Source organism: Parasteatoda tepidariorum, chromosome 6 (assembly GCF_982258835.1).
Source record: "Parasteatoda tepidariorum strain Cologne lab strain chromosome 6, Ptep-v5.0, whole genome shotgun sequence".
In the NCBI taxonomy this organism is placed as follows: domain Eukaryota; kingdom Metazoa; phylum Arthropoda; class Arachnida; order Araneae; family Theridiidae; genus Parasteatoda; species Parasteatoda tepidariorum.
This window is the reverse complement of record NC_141760.1, coordinates 59,742,735-59,766,417: the sequence shown is the minus strand read 5'-3', so window position 1 is coordinate 59,766,417 and position 23,683 is coordinate 59,742,735. Positions and strand designations below refer to the sequence as shown.

The window sequence follows — 23,683 nt, the reverse complement described above, 5'->3', positions numbered from 1 at the left end:
CCACATCCAAGCAAGCTTATTTATTTTTAAAATTATGTCATATTGTATTACTAAAGTTATGTTGTGATGAAATTTTATAGTACCTATATATTATTATATATTACTGTTTAACCAAATTGCTACAAATTTTTCATTTTCTATATTTCTTGTACAAAAAGGAAATTTCCTTCAAAAAATAAATTTTCATATTAATGAACTAGAATTTATATTACTAGCTGAATGATATTCATTAAAAAACTTAATCTTTTAAATAATGAGTTTTTTCTATAATCGATTTTAAATTGTCTTTTGTTTTTTTAGCAACAATATGTTTCACGAGCTCTTAATGGCCCTGAGTGGCTTTCCTGGTACAATTTTCTATCATTCATCCAAGGAACAAAATATTACGGTAAGCAAGAAACTAGTCGATTAGTATCAGTCAATATTAATAAAAAGTCAACATTACATTGAAATAATTTGTAAATGTTTAAGTATACTGTTTTAATGTTATAAATAATTTTAATGTGAGGTAGAGGAGAAGCAACTTTTCAAGACTTTTTTTCTAAACTTAATTTGTCGAAACATGTGAAGCGGTGGGGAGTTTTCACTGCATTTTTAGTTGTAACTTTATGCTAGAAGAAGAAGCTAACAGAGATTGGGATTGCAAAAGATTCACGGGCAAGTTCCTTTGGAGATATTTCCGCATTGCGATCTGCCGTGCCAAATACAATCGCCAAGGTGCCAAATAGATTTTAAACTTGTAAATGTTTGTAAAAAAACATGTAAATGTGTGTCCAGGGATAGCTACAAGCTATACCTTTCTGTGCTGTTTTTTTCGTTTCTCACAAGCCGCTGCCCGGAATTTGCCAAAATTTGGCGATTATTCTGCCACAGATCACTATATGAAAATCTCCCCATTGCTTTATCCCGTAGGTGATTTAGGGGTTAGACAGCAAAATTAAATGTTGCTACAGGGTTTGTTGATTTAAATCGCGATTAAAATCGTGATTTAAATCAAATTATTATTTTTTTTAAATCAACTGATGTTTTTATTTATATATATTGATTTAAAAAGTTAAAAAACTGTGTTTTAAATTATTGATACTTTTATTATTTTCTTTTCTTAGTTTGAAAATTTATTTTAAATAAATTGCTGCATTAATAAATTTTAGGTAACGAAATTACTTTCTTTCCTGGTGTGTGTTGAATTCCAACACATTTGAAATTACACTTTTAAAAATCTTTTGATTCTTCAGATTGAAAGTGCAGATTAAAGTAAACATTTAATGCCCTCTTAATATAGACTTGCATAGCTGTAAAAATCCATTAATATTTCTAAAGCTTGAGGTTATCTTAAAAAGAAATCACCCTAATATGCCAAAAATAGGATTTAAATTTTCTATTTCATCTACTCTTTAAATTTCAATCATGCATTTGCTTCAAAAAGGTTACTATGCATTCAAATCTATGTATTATAATAAAAATTGTTTTAGGTAGTTAGAGCTTCTAAAATATTGTTTTAATATAGTTTTAATAACTTAATTTTGATCAAACACTTTTAAAGTTGTTTGAATCATAAATCAAATTTCTTACAGTTTATTTGAATAAAAATTTAAAAAATCTGATTTAAATCAAACAAATCCGATTTAAATAAAAAAAATCCAATTTAAATAAAAAAAAATCCAATTTAAATCAAAAAAAATCAAGAACCATTGCTAACAGACACAGATTGACTAATTATAACAAATGGCGATTAAAAATTATAAGCTAATCTCCACTTGAGCACAATTAAGCATGAATAAACATTGATTGTATTGTTTTTCATTGTTCATTGGTTGTTTGTTATGTACTAATGTAGTGAACGCAGTGCATTTACTACATTAGTACATAATAAAGGAGATTAGTACATTAATAAAGGAGAAAAATTCTTGTCAGACATATTAAGCATTATCTGCCATTGCATGTTCTTCAATCTGCTTATTTCCTTTCGTGTAAAACAACCAATATTGAAATGTGACTGATGAATTTAAATTTAAAAATTGTTCAGCAAACTTTTTTTCATGAAAATTGACATGATTAGTAGAGTAAAAAAAAGAATAGACTAGCTTTGGTAGAAATATTATTTTGATGAATTTCAGTAACATTTAGGTCTTATGAAAATAAAATCTTTTGGTAATGCTTGTATGCAGAGAGGTGTAGTTTGTGGGGGGGCAAAAGGGTGCACCTCTATACCTGGGAACTGCCTTAAGCACCAAATAGTGACTACAATTGAATTCGGGAATAAAATGTATTTAAACATACATGTCCTTTTCCATCTCATACGTTACAGTATTCAGAAACTCCCTTTTGCTTATGAATCTATAATACATTTCTTTCAATTTAATTTTTTTTATAAATAAGTGGTAGATGTAAATAATCTTCATCTATTTTTATTTATTTATTTTTTTGGAAGAGGAATATGATATAAATACTGTGATTTAATTTGTTTTTGATATTTTATTGAATCTTTTGATAATTATATATTTTGTTAATAATATGTGTTTATATATATATATGTTTAATTATATAATTACAGGTTTCATCATGTGTTCCAAATTTACACCCTGGTGAGAGAAATATTCTGGATCGTCTATGTTTGATTGCAACAAAATACAGACGTTTACATGATTTTGGGAAAGTACATAAATTTTCTGCAGATTTATCTGGAGGTAATTATTTAAAATCCATTTAGGCGCGCATCCCCATATATAATTTTCAATTAGCCGTAGGGAGTGTTAGCTGCGTAAATTACCACAAAATTTCTGACTTTTTTTATTATTAAACTGAATAAAAAAAAACAGTGATATAGTTTTAAAAAAATTTAAATCAATTGCAATTTTAATTTTTGCATAAATGTATAATGCAAGAAGCTGCATTTTTATATATATGTAGCTTCTTACTTTCAGTGAAACTATGCTGCTGTTAATAAGTGGCAAAATTATGTTAGTTTTTTTCATACTTAAATTTGATGGGTCCATTTTGCCGTAAATTTTACTCAGAATCTGCAATAGGTAAAAGCTAAATCATTTATATAGTTTCTTTTGTTTTTAAATTAAAATCCTTCTAACCAAATAATTATTAATCATTCATCAATGTTTTTTTCTTTTAAAATAAGGATTACATATACAGTAGAACCTTGCTTATCCAAGTTAATTGGAACCTATAGTACCTTGGATATCGGAAATTTTGGTTAATAGAAACTGTATAAAAACTCGCCTTGCTCCCAAATTTAACATCTTTTGAAATAAAAAGCAATAGAACTCTTTTTTGAATAATAAAAATAAACATATATAAAGTTATGTTTCACAGCTCCAGAAATTTAAAAAGGAAATCAACTACTAGTAATAAATTTTAAAAAGCAAATAGAAATTCGTTTACTATTTTTAATAGTAAACTAAAAGATGCATTTTCAAATACCACAGAAATCTCAAAAATGATTGTATTTTTTGAATTTAATATACATTAATTTGTTAAATTTATATTGCTATATCTTGAAATATCCAGTTGCAATTCGTTGCAAAAGTACATTGTTAGGAAAGTACAGTCGGATTGCACCTGGTGTTCAATGAACCACACGGCCACTAGAAACAAAAGCATTGTTCACCTCTGTTGACTTCTCAGAGTCAATATTTCTTGGAAGTTGAGTGTTTTCAGGGCTCATTCAGGAAAGAAAAAATATACAGACTTCTTTATCGGCTCAATTAACTTCGGTTAATCGAGGTTCTACTGCACTTAGAGAAAAAATTATGTTGACTATTAGTGTGTTTAATGAAATTCATTTGGGAAAATAATTATTCATATGAATTTGAGGGTAAAAAGTAATAACCAATATTTTTAACTGTAGAAATAAAAAACATAAGTTATTGCCACAAGCATCTTTGGATATAGACTTATACTTAACTTGGGCAGAATTAAAGCTCTTGCTGGGTATACATAGTCCAGTCACATTAATGTGACCTTCACCTTCTTTTGACATCAACATGAAATAACTAATCAAAGAAGGCAGGTGTCAGTGCAGTGTGTATGAAAGGTATCTAAAGGAATCAGGAACATTGCAGATGACATAATGTAGAAATGGAGGAATTTTTCCGGCTTCCAAAAAGGCATACTCGTTGACTTTAAAGCCAAGGGGGGAAGCATTTTGCAAAAGGCTAATTTTGTAAACTGTTCATGTGCAGACATGGAAAAAGTATAGCGTGTTTGACAAATAACACTTTCCAAAATTAGAGACATTGAAATATGGTTCATCACAAGCCATGTGTGACAGAGATGAACATTGGCTGCGGATATGCATTTGGACAAATAGACATGCAATCGTTCAGCACTTTCTTCTCAATGATGGTTCCATGAAAGTTGCTGTGCATGGGTCACTGCTGTTCATTGGCGAAGAAGGCTGAGATTTCCGCGTCAGTACCGTAATTGGATATCCCCTGAGTAGCAACTAAGGACTTTTTCTGACTACTGTACTGTGTAATTATTGACTATAAGGAAGTGACATTTTGAAAAAATATGTGTTATCACTTTTTACTCAAAACTTTTTCACATGTAAGAGCACTGTATGCAAAGTTTTATTTTAATTTCCCATAATGTACAGTGCATAAAAAAAAATGGAACTCCCTGAATAACTTTTAATCTAAAGATTGGATTTTCGCTTACTAACACTCAATCTTAATGGCTCGAGGGCCTAACTTTAAATCTGCTAATTAATTTGTGCAAGCAATGTTTAAAGTTACGAACTCTAAAGAAACATACTTTTTTTAATAAAATAAAAATCCAGAATCAAATCATTTATTCAAAAAGTCTTTTGATTTTATCTTTACTTTGTGATAATAACTTTACCAACTGTAGGTTTGGGGTCATCAGAAATTTTTGTTTATTAATTTTTTGCATTTTTTATTTAATTGTATTTCTTCTGTAATTCAAATTAATTATATCAAAAGGTTTGTTACATATGTCTTTATCTCTAATGTTTTTAGATCCTTACGAAGTCAAAGGTCTTTATTTAAAGTCATTTTGTTGTGGTTTAGAAACAGTTCTCAACATGTATCAACAAGAACTTGTTGAAATTGAGCAAGAGTTGTTAAAAGATCCTTTTCTGCCTCTAACCCACTTTCTAAAGCTAGAAAAGGTAGTATGTAATATATACATTTTTATGAGTAACAAAATCATAATCTAGTTAAAGTATTAAAATTTTAATACTATTTTATAAAATAGTTTAAATATCTTTCGTATCAAATTTACGCAATTAAATTTCCACTGCCTTAAAAAGCATTTCTCAGGAAAACTCTTAATATCTCAAAGTATACTAATTACCTTTCAATTTTCCTGCAAAATTTAATATATTTAAGTTTGCCTCAAATTGTTTCCTTTCAAAACTGCTATGTTTTAAACTTTACTCTACTTTCTTAATATTATGAAAAGTGTTGGAAAAGGTTTAATTAAAATCATTTTCCTTCCATCATTTTACAATGTATGTACATATACATATGTGTGTGTGTAATATATTCAATATAAAGCCATAAATGTGTTTACTGTTCCAATTAAAAGATTATTTTCAGAGTTAATGTAAAAATTTCGTGAAATGCATAATCATTAAGGAAATTCTAAAAAAATTCTTTTCGAGTCCATATGGCGTCATTTTTTTGAACAAATCAGTTTTTACAATATTCCTTTTGATTTGTTGAACAGTTTTGGTACTTTTCGGTTTGCTGAGCACAAGAAAATTCAGCTACTTTTTTTTTTTTTTAAAAAAAAGGTAAGAAGTTAGTGGAGGTCTATATTTTTAGGTTAATTTTTTTGCTTGTGCCAAGCTAACTGAAAAGTACCAAAACTGTTTTATGTGTAGATACAATGTTAAACGATCATCACACTTGGTGAGAGAGCAGGGGGCTAAACCCCCATATCTTTCAATTTTTACTTTCCGCTCATATAGCAGAACTTTATTTTATAATTGGATTACGATTATTATAATTATAAATAACATTACTGATTTTCATTACCAAATGCTATTAAGTATGAATAATAAAACAAGATTGCTAAAGGTATTTATCACTAATTTTTTTTTAATGTAGATTTTATTTTTACAATCTATTCATAAAATCGTAAGCTAGTTACAATTTTAAAATTAACTTAAGAATTTTTAATGGTAAATTTTTACCCAGAAATAACTGAATTTTCATTTTTAAATTAATAAATGATTTTTCACAATTTTAAAAAATCTGATTAAGTGGTAAACAGTTTTGGAGCTTTTTTAATATTTGGGCTGAAAATTGTAAATTTTTTCATGATTTTCATCTCAAATATTAAAATAGTTTTAAAGTATTAAATTTTTATTGTTATACATAAGATATTAACATTTAAGTGCGAAATTACCCTACATACTAAAGAGTAATGTCTTGACAAGTTTATTTATTTATTTCTACATTCTTTCAATTTTCATTTTGTTTATTCTCATTTTATTGTTCTAATGTTTTTCCTTTAGACTTTTATTCATATATATTTTCGGCATTAACAAACACTTAATCTGCATGTATTTAGTCCTCGCTAAACTGTGCTACCGTAAAGTGCTCGACTTCGCGCGCAGGTCGTCGGGCTACCGAAGCGAGGGTGCCATCCCCTCTGCAGAGGATCAAAATTGTGATGGCATGTCTTCGGATCATCCTCCGGGATGTTTCCCAGACCGTCGCCAATAGCCCATTGTGCAGCTCTAGTGCGACGTAAATTAACAACAACAGCATGTATTTAGTTTCTTCTAAGCTATACTGTATGTTGAAAAGAAGCCTTTAAAACTCTCAATGTCAGTTTATTTATAAGAGCTGACAAATTATGTATTTTATTTTATTATTGATAAATATCTAATCCATATACATTTTAAATATTATTGTATGTGCAGAAATTTTTGATATGATTAGAATTAGAAGATCATTGCATTGCTATGTCATTTAAAACTAATCTCCGAAAACAGAAGAACTTATTTAAGAAATTTTATTATCAATTGTTTAATAAAATTTCATTTATCATACACTCAATAGTGACTTATATGCATATATACGTAAAAACTTTATAAGCATATTTTTTTTAAATAAATTAATACTTGTTTTTAAAGTGGGATCCTCTCTTTGAAGTACTATGCAGTATAGTGAAAGAAATTCAAGATGAACAGAAAATGGTAGCTATAAAAAGTCATAATTTCTTGTTACAAATCTGAATATTAATTTTGTATATTTATTACTCAAGCTTACCCTTATTTATTTTTTAGAAAAGTAATAGAAAATTTTTAAATGATTTTTAATGTATTTAATGAATTCATTTTAAATACAAAAACAATTCTTTTTATTTTAAGCATAGATATTAAATGACTTCTTTCAAAAATGCTTCAATATCTTTCAGTGTCTAGTATATGTTTCTAAAATAATACCTACTGTGAAATTTAATGCTGTCTAAAATCTGTGCGTTAAAGAAAGCTCCTAAGTTGTATTTTCTCTCTGAAACCCACCATTTTTTTTTAAGTTAGCAGAAGTATGTGTAAAAATCTGATGTCAATTAGCATTTTTTGAAAAAAAATCCATTTTTGCTGTTTTTATTTATTATAAAGCGAGACTTTAAAAATTCATTTAGGTGTTATTTTGCAATCGACGAAAAACAGCATAGTTTTTAGTCATCTGCAAAATAATTTCCGACTTGAGATTAACTTACAAGTGTTTGCAATAATTAAGGGATGGCTGTTAACGCAAAAATCATTACATTCAAATCAGCAAATTTTACCGAGGCCAAAAACCGACAATTATTTCTTCTGGACTCCTATGGCATGTGTTTTAGATCACAAACAAACTGTGCTCTCTACCTTACTACATTCTAAATGGAAATTCTTTTGTGATCTTGTCTCCCAGGAGGATTTCCCAGAGTCACATTAAAATCAGAACATGGGAAAGTAGAAAACATAGTTTGTTGGTTTTGACGAATGTGAGGGGATGTGCTAAAATGGAAAAGTTGTTGGCTCTCAGTATTAGTTAAAAAGAAAAGAATAGTCTATGGTTGCTCAGATATCAAAATTTTTGTTCCAAGAGTATAATTAAATTGCCATATCAATATTTTTTTAGATCTCGAAATAAGCCATAGTTTTTTCTATTCACTCTGTATAACTTTATTAATGAGATGACCTAATTATCATTCCATTCCTCTTTAATTTTATATTGCATTATAACGCTTTTCTAACAATGTCTTTCCATATGAAAAGTTTTGAACAGCAAACTTTCACTGCTAATTTTTTCTTACAATTTTATAAACAATACGGTTGATAATTATGTTAAAGTTTATTTTTTTTATTAGTTTAATATGGAGCTCAATTCTCAAGTCTAAGTAGGCTTATGATTGTGAGCAAACTGATAAATTTTATTTAACATATAAATATGCATTAAATTCAGTTTTTAATTAACAATGTTCTCACTGATCTCTATGCTTGATATAACTTTTCAGACCCATGGTTGTAGAATTTTAGAGCTACTCTTCAAACATTCTGTATCTGGTGTTCCTCTCATTGAAGTTGCCATTAATAAGTAAATAATTTTTTATCAAACATTTTTTGCTGTTTTTCCTAAAAGTCTGTTAATGTTTACTACAACATATGTTCTTTTCTAATGTTTCTTTTTTTTTTTCAAATAAATATCAAATTGTTCAATTCAAAATAGAGTAAAGGTGTAAAAAAGCAAAAAATATATGACAAAAATTGCTAAATCCTATATTCAAAAAATTCATTAACATAAAGATAATTGCATACAATATATCTTAATTATATTTAGTGTATTCATTATATCTTAGTTATCTTCTTCTTAAAATTTTGATATGCATAATGTAATATGACCATATAAAACTTCTCTATTAAATAAGACTGGATTTCAAATAAATATTTTTTTTAAAAATCTTGCATCCTCTAACACCCTCTGGCAGTAATGTTTTCAGGCTTTCTGTGACAAACTTCCCTAGCACTAATATTTTGCTTTAAGATACCTTTAATTATAACAATTACTAATTTAAAGTAACGGAAACGTTGTGTTTACAGAAGAAAGTATGGAATAAAAATTTTAAATTTAAAAGTAATATTTTTTAATTCTAATATTATAGGCGATATTTTCACATTTTGTAGGTGGAAAAATGCACTAATTATTTCCTCTTTTGAATTTTGTAAATCATTACACAAATTAAAATTCTTAAATAAATTAAACAATAATAAATCCCAATTCTTACATAAATTAAAAATCGTAAAATCCCTGCAGTATCTCCCAAAATAAAGACATGAATGGAACTCTTTAAAAAAGAGATTCTTAAATAAGTGTATGTAAAATATGGTGTTCTTTACAGAAAAATAAATGAAAGAACATTTCTAGAGCGAACTATCTTTTTAACTTACTCTATTTCTGAATTTTTCATTTTATATAATTTATTTGAAATTCTAGTTGAAGCCAGTCATTACCGATTTTTAAAAAAATCTCAAATGAGAATAGAAAAATCATGATTATTCTTCTCTCTGATGCGCAAGAAAGACATGTTTGAAAAAAATTTCTGCAGAGAAAAAAAACGTTTTTCAAAAAATTATGCAGAGAAAAGAAAACGATATTTTCCTCTTCCCAAGTGAAAAATCTTTCTGTGAAAACACTGTAACGTTCTGCAACAATGTCGCTGTGTCACCGCAATTCTGCCACGAGGCTCTAACATTTCCAAATTCCCTTGAAGATTTCAATCAGATGTTACATATAAGCAATTGAACTGATATCACTCTCACTTCTTTTGTATTTCAATTTCAACTTTTTATTATTTTTTTGTACATAGTAAAAGAAACATTAATTAAAAAAAAGTAAAAGCTGGGGAATAATTGAAAAAATTTAATTTATTTATTTATTTATTTATTTTTTTTTTTTTGAAATTTCTGTTGTAATCAAAATTTTGAAGAGGTGCTTTTACAGTATCTAAAGGTATAGCTAATTAAATATTTACTTGCTTGGCTGGGGAAATTGGACAATATAATTTTCGTTTTAATATTATATATAGTTATTATATTATACATTTCATTTTAAAAACATGAATTGTTTAAATATAATATATTTGCTGTTATATTTATATGTTGAAGACTATCTTTTACTGTCTTTAGTTTTATTTTTATCGCTCCTCAATGTGTAAGGCTTCTTGTTGACTTATAACCGAGAGGTCTGATGCAGGAGCATGTTAAAAAATTATATAAAATATTCCTTTATTACAAAACTGTATCAGCAGCTATTTAACACATTTAAATTTTATTCTGTTTTTTATTTTTTCCCCCCAGAATTCTTCAAAGTTGCCATTCTGTTATGTATCGACAAGTTTTTTCTTTAATGATGAATGGAAGTGTTGAAGATCCATTTAGGGAATTTTTTATTCAGCAAGATACATCTGCAAAAAGACCACAAGGCAACAGTAACTTTGCTTCTGATAAGGATAATGTAATAAAATATTTAATTTTATAATTGTTTTGACATTCAGTCAAATTTTTTTCTTATAACTTAAGATTTTATTACTGATGAAGTTGTTTCAAATAGGTAAAATACATTATAGAACCTACACTTCTTCCCTCGTATATACCATCTAACTTAGCAGCAAAAGTTCAATTTGTTGGTGAATATGTTTCTATTTTGGGAGCAACTGAAAATTCAGATTCTTGTAAGTATTTTTTTAAATTATATACCCGACGTCTCAGAAATTTTCTATCTAGTAATCAAAAATTGGGTTTTGATTTATACACTGGGATATATTTTTGTAATATTCAGCTTATAAATATTTAAAGAAAAATGTTTTTTCTCCTAATTAATACCATAATGGTATTGCTCGAAATAAATTATTTTTAAAATAAGCTTTAAGACTTTTTAAAATAGGCTTTTTTAATAGGCAAAAAAGTATTTTAAACCGTCATTAATTTCAATAACATTGATAAAAAAAAAATTTAAAAACATTTTTATGGTGTAGTCTAGTATTCATATAACAAATTCAGTTTAGGACATTTAAAAAATAATAAAATATTACATAGGAAGATTAAATAATTATTTTATTTGTTAATTGATTCAAAATAGTTTCATAGTACTTAGTTATATTATTTGGGACAATATACATAGTGAAATTTTGCTTTGGAACAATTTTTTTTTTTTCGTATCTAAGAAATAAAAAAATATGGAGCTTGAAAAAAAAAACTGATTAATTTTTGCTAATTGAAAAGATAAATAAATAACAATTAAATCAAAAGAAAAAAAAATAAGACATATGTTCCCAGATCTGGGCTGAAGAGCATCTGATAAACTAAAATAGTTGATCTTAACAAAAATAAAGCTATCTTAAGAAAATATGATATTTTGAATCAACCAGTAAGATAAAAATTCCGGCTTACATTTATAGAGAAATCTACAATCAATCTTTTCTGATATGTAGATTTAATATCAAATATTCAAAAATAGTCAAATTTTATTTTATAAGTTTCCACAAACAAATAATCTATAATAATAACAATGACTTAGATTTATTCCCAAAAACAAATAAAGTTTTTCTTTCTCTGGCTAACGTAGTACATTTTTTACTGTAAAAAAAAGAAGAATGTTATTAATATTTGGGGCAATTTAGAACACTACATTTAAATCAAATTAAAAGAAGAAAAAAACATCTCTGTAATGAATGCTTTATTAGGTATTTTATTCATTGCATATTTGTTAAAACTGTTAATACAGCAACAGAAAATTTTTTATATAATACTTTTGTAATCTTATTTTTATTTAAAGAGATTTTACTGAATATTTCGTTTTTTACAGACTCCTTGTTTTTAAAAAAAGAACGGGTTTTTGCTAAGAAATTTGAGAAACTAATTGAGAAGCCATCATTTTCTCTACTTAATTTTGAAACAACGGTTGATGATATTCGAAAGTGTGCATCTGAGGTCTGTATTTTTGAGCTAAAAATTAGGTTTTTTCTGTGCTATGACTGTTTAGTTTTCAAATAAATGAATCGGTAAACTTGTTTAGCTTATTAAAATATTCAATTATAGAAAGAGTAGAGAAAGAATATAAGTAATTAATAGTAATAACAGCATAATTTTATTGCAGCTTTTTTCTTTTAAATTGATTTTTCAAGGCTTAATTTTCAGAGTTCAACTTAATTTTGACCAACTTTCAAAACTTAAATTTGACCTAAATTGTTCTCTAAATTTTATGAACTTTCAAACTTCATAAAAAGAAATTTGTTTGTATAATATTAAATTACAAGTGCATATTAGCATTAAAAATTGTGCTTGAAATTGATTCTTTTATCGTTACATTAAACTTTTAATTGTGTTCAGTACATTATTATCCTCTATTATTCAAATATATTTGTAAAATAAAATCAAGATTGTTGAAAACTTATAATATCCTATTAAAGATACCATTCAATTTTTAATAATTTTAAGCCTGAAGTAAAAAAAAAAATTTGAAATTTTTATATTGTTTATGTTATATAGGTTATTCAGTTAAAAAGTTACTTTGTTTGCTTTGTAAGTAAAATGCTAATAAATTGGTTTAAAATTTTTTGCTTTGTTCTCCTTGAGTTTCATGAAGTAATATAAAAATGGAAAAAAAATGTTCTGTAACTTTTATAACTGATGAAGCAAAATTTTTATTCATATGATAGTTATAATGTAGATTAAACAAATATAAATACAGTTGAGTTGGTATCATGAATGACACCCCTGTCATTTATGCAGAAAGGTTTTAGATACTTTTGCAATCATTTATTGCAAAATTATGCTTCGAAATTTCTCTAAATCAGCTGAATTAATTAGTATTATACATTATCTAAACTAAGTAAGAGATTTAATACAAAATTGTTAATTTCAAACTTTTCATTGTTATTGTCAGGGATGAGATTTTTCCGCTTTTTAGCGGATTTCCGCTTTTTTCACATTTATCTCTTAAATTTCAGCCTTTTTTATCAAAAATTCAGATTTTCTAAAAATTTAATTTTTTTTCAATAAGTATTCCATTTTTTCAGAAAATTCACCGATTTTCAAAGAGAAACAGAACATTTAAACTACATAGCTACCAATTCTTTCTCATTTTTACTTATTTTCTCCCCTTTTACACGCAGCAGATAAGATTTTCCGAATTTTTTACCCGCCCTCCAGATAGATCCGATTTTCATAGTTCAAACGACGTGCTTCTGAAAAGCCTTTTAGAGGTCCCAAGCCTGGAATCTGCTAATATCTTGATTCTTATTCACACAATTTTAATATCAAACATAGCTTTTCATATTTGCGTGTTGCGATTCTTATTCACGCGATTTGAATATTGTACGTTGCGATTCTTATTTACGAGATTTAAAAATCCGATATTGTGATTCGTATTTACGTCTTTTTAAAAACCTATGTAGCGATTCGTATTTATGCAAGTTTAAAATTCAATGTGTTGATTTGCTCATGCGGTTTATAATATCAAACATTGATTTTCGTATTTATATGTGATTTTAAAATAAGGCATTGGGATTCGCATTCTAAAAGTTATGCATCATAATTCTTATTTATGCAATCTAAAAATTACGCATCATGATTCGTATTTACCCTATCTAAAAATTATGAATCGTGATTTGTATTTACGCGTTTAAAAAATTCTATATCCCAGTTTGTATTTTTTCATTTTCAAAATCGTATATCTAGTTTCATATTCATGTGATTTCAAAATCCATAATTGTTATTCATATTCACGCAATTTTAAGATCAACTATCGCGATTCTTGTAAGAAGTAAATTTTTTTTTAATTAGTTACTATAAAGGTGACTGTTTTTCTAACGACGATTATTAGTATATGTAAGTGTTACAACATCAGAGAAACTGGAAGGGAATATATTCAAAACTTACATTCTCTGCTTGCAAAGAAGAAAAAATAGGATTTGTCACAAGATGTTTGAAGATGGACTAACGACTAAATATAGCAAACATAAAGGATATAGCAAACAAAAGCAATCACTTAAAAAGGGATTTAATTAAAAAAAAATTTGGGGGGAAAAAGAGTTAATTAACTCATCATCAAAATTTTATTTATAATTGCTGTTATTTATGCTTATAAAATGCAAAATTCTTATCAAATAAAAAGCAATTATCTAAACAGTTGCTGATTGTCATGTAATTTTTCAAACTAAAATAGCAATTTTTGTATGTTAAGGAATTGCTATATATTTCTACTTTACTGTTATTGATATGTTTCAGAGGGCTGTAGTTAGATTAGACCAGGGATGGGCAAACTTTTTTGGTCGTGGGCCAAAAATCTAGAAAAAAAAAGTTTGGTGGGCCGAGTAAAAACTTCTAAAATAAAAATTCTAACTTCTGAAATAAAATAAAGTCAATTCACCATTGAACGCATGACACTCTACATCAACTTTGCATTTTTTAGTTGCCATTTTGGGATTAAAAATGTTTACAAATAACTCAAAAAGGCAGTAGCCATTTCATACATTTAATAATTTCACCATTTTTTACAATGACGTTGTATGCGCGCAGCCTTTCCATACGCAGTAAACAATTTTAGAACTCACGCCGGAAGAAAAATCCGCTCGTTGGAACTTAAAATGGGTAGTAAGCCTCATGTGAAGTACAATTCACCTATATTAGATTCCATATGTCTGCTCGTCGAGAAAGACAAATACTAGTTGGAGCTAATCTATGGCTATTCTATAAGGAACTTTTGCTTTCAACATTTTATCAATTGAAGCTGTTAATGCTAACTATTTTAATTAATATATGTTTTGTAGAACAAAAATAGAGAAGGTAAAAAGTTAAAATTCGATCAGCGGGCCGGATAAAATCTTCCGGCGGGCCGTAGTTTGCCCATCCCTGGATTAGACTATAATATGAAAATAATGATTCGGTCCATTGTTAAAGTTTTTTTTTCCAATATAATTTAAAAAGTAATATTACTGATATATTTGCTATAAATCACATAACAGTATTTATTAAAAGAAATGAAATATTAATGTATATTCTTAGTAGTTTTAATTTGTTAAACCAGGTAGTTTCTCAAGTAGTAATTGTCTCTTATGTGAACTGAGGAAAAATATAATTTCCAGCTTTATTTTTTCAATTGGTAATTTTTTTTTCACTAAATGTTAAGTATCAATGTAATCGTTTTTATAATAATAGATTAGTACACAATTGTATGTCAACACATTATTTATTACCTTAAACTGTCTGGAATTTATTATTAAAGGGTTGCGCTTGCGTAAAATTTACTATCGTGGAAATTCAGCTTTTTTGCATTTTGGCTAATCTCATCCCTGTATTGTATTAAAAAAAATTATACTCATTTATTTATTGTTAAACCCAATAGTTACTCATGTTCCTTTTCCTAAATCTTTAGCAGTGGCTTGCAAAAATTATTTTTGACAAAAATTTAACCTATTCATTTTATTAGTATTTTCTATACAATTTTACGGACATTAGCATTTATTAAACATGATAATGTAACCTTTTTTATTTTCCTACTCAAAAGTAATTTTTCTCAATGTTCAGAAGAAAATCATTTTTTTTATGAATTTATTTATTTGTATTTTGAAAATATTTTAGTTGATACAATTTAGATGCAATTTTTTTATTGGAATCTTGGCTAGTTTTAGAACTAGAAAGTTTTTTTTAACACTATGAATTATTTCGTAAAATTGTATAGTTTTTTTTTTTTTTTTTTTTATCTTAGAAATGAAAATCAAATGAAGAAACTAAGAAATGTCTTCTGTTTATTTAATTATTTATTATTTGTAAGAATTTTTCTGTTGATTTTGAAATGTTTAAATTTATAAACAAGTTATTGTAAAAATTTGAATATAGTTAATAAATTAAATTTTGAAACAAAGCTAACAATGACTATCTTAATATTAATAATAAAGTAGGTGCTTTTCAGATCGATGGATGCAAGTTTACCTTAACATATTATAAATACTTGTACAAAAATGTAAATATTACATGACAGCATATGTACAAATATACAATATTTCCAGTTTTTTAAATATATGACTTGTTGTGAAGCAATTTTAAATTCATTTTGTATTATTCATATACTCTGAATGAAAACTTTATTATGACCACCTAACAGTTTCATCAAATGAATTTTTTCATCTTAGTATTGTTTTTAGGTGGCTAATGTTGAGCTTAAGGTCGGGATTTAATGTGCATGGTAGTCTGAAAATAAGACATTGTACAACTAAACATCATTGTTTACTAAATACATCCTGTAATGCTCATGATTTATCGCAATGAGGAAGGAGGATACTTTAGCAAAGATAATCCTTCTTACTATGTAGCTATTATTGTGAAGGATTGCTTTCAAAAATATAATGGAGACTTTAGTTTGTTGCATAAGCCCCCCCCCCCCACAATCTCCATATCTCGATATTAATGTGCATATGTTTGATGCAGTTGAAAGATTCCTTTATCATCTAGATTCACAACTATTCAGTCTCGTACTGTTGCAAAGTGTCACGAACATACCAAAAACTACTTTTCAACATCTCTTAGAGTCCATGTCAAGAAAAATCAAAAATATATTAAACAGGAAAGAAATAGCTAAATGAAATATTGAAGGGGTGGTCATAAAAAAGTGGCTGTTCAGTGTCTATTTTCTGAAGTGCAGAAAATCAATTAGAATTTCCCATTATGTAAGATTGTTAACCAGATTAAATAAAACGATAATTTATATTATATAAAAGTTAAAATATTTCTCTTTAATTTTAGTATTTATGGGATGTGATTGTTAAGCAATGTAATGTGAAAAATCATTTTAAAATCCTCAAAGATTTTTACCTTTTGGGAAATGGAGAGCTATTCCTCAACTTCATTTGTGAAGCTAACCAACTGTTAAGAATGCCAATGACTTTATCTGCAGAAACAGGTTTTTGTAAAATTTTGTTTTTATTAATGTTATTATTATGTTTAATTTAAGTGTATAAGTCAGTAAAGAATATTCTTCAGAATATTCAAATTATTAACCAATGAATATTCTTCAAAAAAGTTGTTTTAATTTACAGTTATGTCACAGTTATAGTTTAATTTACTTTGAGGTATGATCATAACATTTAAAAGAACAAAATTCTTACTAATACTTCAAAAGTTAATACAGGTTTTGTTTAGGTACTTTATCTATTCTTACTTTTTGTATTTACTACTTTATTTAATGTTAGAAATCCATGGTATAATATTTAAAACTATAATTTTTTTATTTATTTATGTTTTATTTCATTTTCTTACAGAATAAAATATCTTTTGACTACTACTCACAGTATTAAAAATAATTTTTTAAAAATTTGGTTTCAAATCTATTTTGTACTATAATATAAAGTAGATTGCATTTTTATTTAAAATGCGCATTTAAATTTATTTGCTAAAGAAAGCTGTTTTTCTGTCTAAATATCAGCATACCTATGAAATCATATTTCCCTATATGTATGTATATCTTCTTTCCTAGCTTAAAAAAATAAATTATGGGAGCATGGATCTTTAGTGTTATTCATATTTTGTGAACTATCAGAAATATTAAATGATATTATGGCATTGGGAGATATATAAGAAGATTAGATAAGAAAATAGAATTTTAGCAAAATGTAAAATAAAATGAAAAACCAAACATTTTGACATTATTTGAAGTAAATACGTGTTATACAATTTTTTAAATGTGAGTATTGTATTTAGCTTGACAAAGCAATGCTCATATATGATACAAACAAAGCAAAGGAATCACTTGTCAGCAGGGTCGTTTTGACAAAATTTCATTTTGTCTGCAGGGTAATTTTGTCAATTCGGTCACTTTGTCAACTATGTCATTTCTTGGGCAAATCATTTCTTCCACTGGTCATTTTATCAGTAGGCTTGAAGAAGAGAAAAATGAATGTTAAAGATAAGAAAATATGGACAAAACATTTGATCGGTGTAAACATTAAACAAGTTATTAGATTTTCTAATATGTAAAAATAACATTTTTCAAAATCTTCAGAACAGTATGAGATTAATAATTACTTAACTATTTATTTTTGTTTACATATCAGGGATGCATGGTTAATTGGAACCTAGGTACATTGTTTTATTTTATTTAGTATATTATTACATTATTTTTAAAATTTCGATTTCTTTGTGATTTCTTGATATATTTGAACTGTAAATACAGTACAAAACCAGTTATCCGGAAATCAGAAAACCGGAAAACCAAAAGACCGGAATGAAATTTGATAAATTTTCCCATAATTTTTTTTTAAAAAAAAAACGTTTTTTTTTCTCATAAGAGATTTTAGGATTTTTCTTTCTTTTTTGAAAGATGTTTATCTTACCATCATTTTGGAAATAATCGTTAGTGTTCATCTTTTTTTCTTCTTTTTAAGATTATTTCCAAATATTTGTTTGTTTTTTTTAGTTGGGTTTAACAATAAAAAAAACGGCTTTTTGTAGCGATTCAGAAAACCGGAAAAATCAGTTATCCGGAATAGCGATGGTTCCGATCGTTCCGGATAATCGGTTCCCTACTGTACCAAAAAAATAAAGCATTCATGATATCACAACTTTAAAAAATTTTCATAAGTTAATAATGCTTCTTAATTTTTTAACTGTGTTATTAAATGTGATTTTCGTAATGGGTGTAAAAATTCCTCCCCCTCCCCATAATTACCAATTTGTCACTTTAGTATCTTTTAATTACTTTTAATTCTCACAATAAATATCCTTTGTTTAATAATGTCACACTAGAGCCTCAATGACATCGGTTAAGGAATCATGCTTAGTAATTATTTGAGGACAATCTTTGCGCACTGCTCTATTGCAATTTGGATATTAAAAAAACAAATGTTGGTACATCACCGATTCCGGTTAAATTTTCGCAGACTAACTGTCAATAAATTTTTTTTTAAAAAACTAAATTAAAAAACAATTTGTAATTCTGAAATTATTTCAAAATCAAGCAATATCGGATTCAATATAGAATTTCGTTGAAAAGAAAAATGACTTAAAATGAACAATTCAGTCTCTTCTTTTGTTCCACCTGTACTTTTCTGCTTTCTTTCACTTGCTATATCAAGAATCATTTACAGTAATTATAGTAAGTTCTTTGCGGTGCTAATTTATTATGTATAATTTATAATCTTCAAAAGATTAACATTAACGAATAATCTTAGCAAGAAATGCAAATAAAGTACCTCTAAAACTCCAATTGAGCAAAGGCTCAATCTTTGCAATGTTACATAGTAAGTACAACATAAAGAGTAAGCAATTTTAAAAAAAAAAATTTCTCTTCTGACAATTGCAGTATATGACACAAAGGCAAGTTTGTTTAAGTTGTTTTAGGCAAGTTTAAAAAAATTTAGTCACTTAAAAATATACCAAATTTCAGAGACATGCAGATGACATAACGACCCTGAGCATGAAATGACCCTATCAAGGAAATAGTTTATCGATTAAATTACCAGGTTGATAAAATTATCTGTAGACGAAGTGGTGTTGATAAAACGGCTTGCCAGTTAAGTGATTGTCAATGAAATTGACAGCCAAAATAGCTGCTAAAATGTCATTGCAACTAAATATTAACTTTCATTAAAACAGAAACAAAGTATCCATGGTAAAGTATTTATTTAAAAACATGTTAAACCTAAAAATACTCAGACACATAAGTTTTCAACTGAAGTTTAAATTATCTCATACTACAGATAAGGAATCATGTCAACAGCAAATGAAAATAAAAATACCATGACGGATGTTACTGACATAAGTTGAATGCATGAGAACGCTACGTCACCAAAAACAGGTTTCATAAAACTGAAGAGATCTAAACTTTATTACAATCAATCAAAATATCATTTTAAAAAAAATTAGCATTTATTTATCTAATTGAAATGAACCAGACACCTCACTGTTTGATGTTGCAAAATTTTTAATGTCACCCTTCGAGTTCTTAATTAAGTTTGACTAATCAAAGGTTGACTGTACAATGTATAATGAGTTTTTTCTGCCATTATTGAAGATTTTTAGTAATATAAAGTTTTTTAGTAATGTAAAGAAATTTTAGTAATATAAAGCTTTTTAGCTTTCAAATATTTTGCTACATTTTAATCAGAAGTTTATTTCATTTTTAGATGCAAGCAAATTATTTACTTCTGTTGTCCGAAGAATTTATCCTGATGATGAATTGATAACTGAAAAGTTCCGTATTGAATTTCAAGAAAAAAGGAAGAGTTAGTATATTGGTTTGATTTGTTTAGATGTATTTTTTGATGTTATGTGTGAAATAAAGTCTTAAAAATAAAATTAATGTGATAAAATTGAGGCAAAGTAGTTAAAGTTTGGGTAATTTGCATTACTTTAATAAATTCTTTCTATAAATATTTTAGAATTTTGTATTACTTTAGCCAAATTATTTTTATCATGTACCCAAGATTTCTACAGTGACAAGAGAAATCTTGTATTTTCTGGGAATAATGCATTTTTTAACTAAAACCTGCAACAACAAAAAATGTTACAAACTTGGAAGAATAAACCATTTTTAAAATTTTCTGTAACAATGAATAGCCAATGATTTTCAAAGTAAATATTTTTTATACTTCAAAAAATTCTGCTTAAAAAAGGTTACATTATCTTAGATTTATTAAGATATTGATTTATACAAAATACTCTTTGTTTAAGAATTTATTCTTTCAATTTTTTTTTTTTTGCTTTTATATCCATATTTAAATTTTAATAATACTATTTATTACGCTGATAATAATTGTTTAAAAAAATTTAGCATTCTAAATACTTTGATTTTAAGAGATTTTACTTCTATTACAAGTAAGATATTCATAGCTATATGACATGTTACTCCAATAATAAACTATATTATATTAAGTTTTTACTTTTTTCTGGTTCTTGTGCAAAATATGGTCTCTGTCTGTAATTTATATGCTTGTGTATTATAAAATCTACATTTAAACCTTAACCTATCTAAACCTTCACCTCTATCTGTAACTTATATGCTTCTGTATTATAAAATCTACATTTAAACCTTAACCTAGCGATATTTAATTTTTTACAAAATAAAATATTTAACATCGAAAATTAAGTTTCATTCTTCTGTAAATGAAACATTTTGTACCTTCTCTGCAAAACGGACACTCCCGCTACCAGATGCGGACAATCATTTATACCCTGAAACATTATTTTCTATCTCTACAAACCAGATAACAATTTTTCTAAATTTGAAAGAAAAAAAAATATCTGTTTTAAAATTTTAAGGAAAAAAACATGCAACTTTCCATCATTTTTAAGGCATGTAATTTTTTTACCTTGCACACAACTAAAAATATTAAGCTATTTCACTACTAAAAAATCAAGCATTCTCCTTTCACCTTTCTTTATCTTTGCAGAGGAAAGAAAGAAAATGATACTGCTCATGTGACATATTTCAGACAGTGGCATCTTTTTATCTGGACTAAACTGGTTTTGTTTATGGATTGTAGATTATTTCACTTATTTCTATATCATTGCAATTATTCTAACAACTTGCGGGGTTAAACTCTGTTATTAGTGTTTCCTTCCCGTACACGGACAACTGTCGTAAGCGGGCAATTCAATCCCAAGAGTGTCCGTTTTATTGAGGTTTCACTGTACTATGTTTATCATAAAATATTTATGAAAACTATATGTACTATTAATAACAAAAACATGGTCTGGAATTTTGTTGTCATTTTCCTTAAAAACAGTCAAAAAATACTGCTATTGTAAATGAGTGAGCATTTATTCTGGTATCTACATAAAAGCCTAACATAAAGATTGGATTGAAAATATTCATATTTGTTAACTGAAAATTAAGATTTTCATATTGATTCCAAAAAATCATATAAGATCACTTCATATATGATTTTTTTTTTTTTTTTTTTTACTGCTTAGAATCATTGCACATTCTATGTTTTACATTTTTACTTTTGAAAACTATATTTGTTTTAGATTAATAATATTTTTAAGAAAAATTAAAATTTACGTTTTAACCTAAAAAAGTTAGACTTTTGACTTATTCCAGGAGATCTTAATGTGCTTAAACCTGACCGGAAAAAGAAAGTGACAACTTATAATCAACTTGAAGTTTTGAATTTAGAAAAAAGTTTTTATTGCTACACCCTACTGTATATTAACACCCTACTGTATCATGGCTTAATATACATTGTAATATTAAGAGTATTTTACCTTTCAGATATTGAAGACATAGACAAAGGTACCTTATCTAAAGCAAAACTCGAAACTGGATGGTCTGCTATAAGTTTGCACTATGATGTACTTTCACCTCTTCACATTCTTTTTACTCCTAATGTTATTGATCAGTATGTATTTTCTATTGCAGTATAAGTATTTTTTTAAAACAGTTTCTATAAATTTAATATAATTAAACTAATATATTTTTCCTTTATTATATTATATTCTCTTACTATTGCTGGCTCTCACGTGAGATCATTTTTTGTACTTATTATTTTGAGTCCACTTTTGATGATTGTTATTTAAATGATTAAATATGCATAAATTTCATGCAAAAAAAAATCCTTGATGGAAAGATAATTTTTTCTCGTTTTTCAAAAGAAAATAAATTGAATGAAATTTTATGTGTTAAAAAAACTATGTTCAAGCAGCTTATAATAAACATATATATTTTTAACTAAAGCATTTTAATTTATTGCATAAAATATTATAGCCTAAAGAAACCAAAAATATTTTTGAGTATATCGATTTGCTTACATTTATATAACACTGTGCTATTTTTATGCCCTAGGTACAATATGGTGTTCAGATTCTTGTTATCACTTCGTAGAGCACAAATGGAACTGCATCAGTGTTGGGCCTCACAAATGCAAAATAAAAGAAATTGCCTTGATTCCTCATTAATACCTTTTTGGACCTTAAGATGTCGCATGTCTTTTCTGATTGATAACTTTCAGTATTATGTGTTGGTATGTCTCATGAATATTTGTTCTAGTTGTTAACTTCTTAATTTTTTTTAGTTGATTTGTCATAAAGAGTGAATGTTGTTGTGAAGTTACTGGCTAAAAAATGAAACACCCTGCATAACTTTTAATCAAATGATCGGACCAAGACTCAGAATGGTTTAACATCAAATATGCTAACAATTTGTTCTGTCTATATTTTAAGTTATGAAATCAGGCACAAAAATGTACTTTCTCTGAATAAGCATACTTTTTTTTCTGATTCAGATTTTTGTTCTTCAAAATATGGTAGGCAGCTGCAATCTGGAAAATTTAGTCCCAATAGTTTGAACCTCTCAAACCATTAAGATTGAGTCTAATCATTAGATTATTAGTTATTTAGTGTTCTGTTCTTTTTTATTATTATTATTTTGCTCACTGTAGTGCATGTAAATTCATGTGCCAAATTCACTTTTTAGGTTGATGTTTTAGAATCTCGTTTCTGCAAACTAATCTCTAAAATGGAAAATGTGAAAGATTATGAAGAATTACAACAGTCTCATGAACAGTTTTTGACTGATGTAATTTCACGATGCTTCTTGGAACTAAAAACGGTAGAAAGACATTTATGATTTTATTAATTTATCGCTTCTTTTTTTTTATTTAAACTTATATTTTTAAAAAAAACTTATTCAATATTTAATTTCAAATTACACAA

The 23,683-nt window shown here is 26.8% G+C and overlaps 1 protein-coding gene across 8 annotated transcripts in view; it reads left to right on the top strand.

The window, feature by feature from the left end:
• Positions 1-23,683, top strand: part of LOC107455387 (gamma-tubulin complex component 4) — a 36,965-nt gene that overhangs the window by 1,859 nt on the left and 11,423 nt on the right. For 7 of the 8 annotated variants that reach the window (XM_087165927.1, XM_087165923.1, XM_087165928.1 and 4 more), the window contains 13 exons: positions 301-388; positions 2,555-2,687; positions 4,995-5,146; positions 7,124-7,186; positions 8,494-8,573; positions 10,334-10,490; positions 10,587-10,707; positions 11,841-11,965; positions 16,778-16,934; positions 20,155-20,253; positions 22,245-22,371; positions 22,815-22,992; positions 23,445-23,579. In XM_087165927.1, the coding sequence (XP_087022053.1) occupies positions 308-388; positions 2,555-2,687; positions 4,995-5,146; positions 7,124-7,186; positions 8,494-8,573; positions 10,334-10,490; positions 10,587-10,707; positions 11,841-11,965; positions 16,778-16,934; positions 20,155-20,253; positions 22,245-22,371; positions 22,815-22,992; positions 23,445-23,579 (1,608 nt within the window). In that variant the 5' untranslated portion in view covers positions 301-307. The remainder of the gene's footprint in view (positions 1-300; positions 389-2,554; positions 2,688-4,994; positions 5,147-7,123; positions 7,187-8,493; positions 8,574-10,333; positions 10,491-10,586; positions 10,708-11,840; positions 11,966-16,777; positions 16,935-20,154; positions 20,254-22,244; positions 22,372-22,814; positions 22,993-23,444; positions 23,580-23,683) is intronic. The other variant, XM_087165929.1, reaches the window with a different exon arrangement.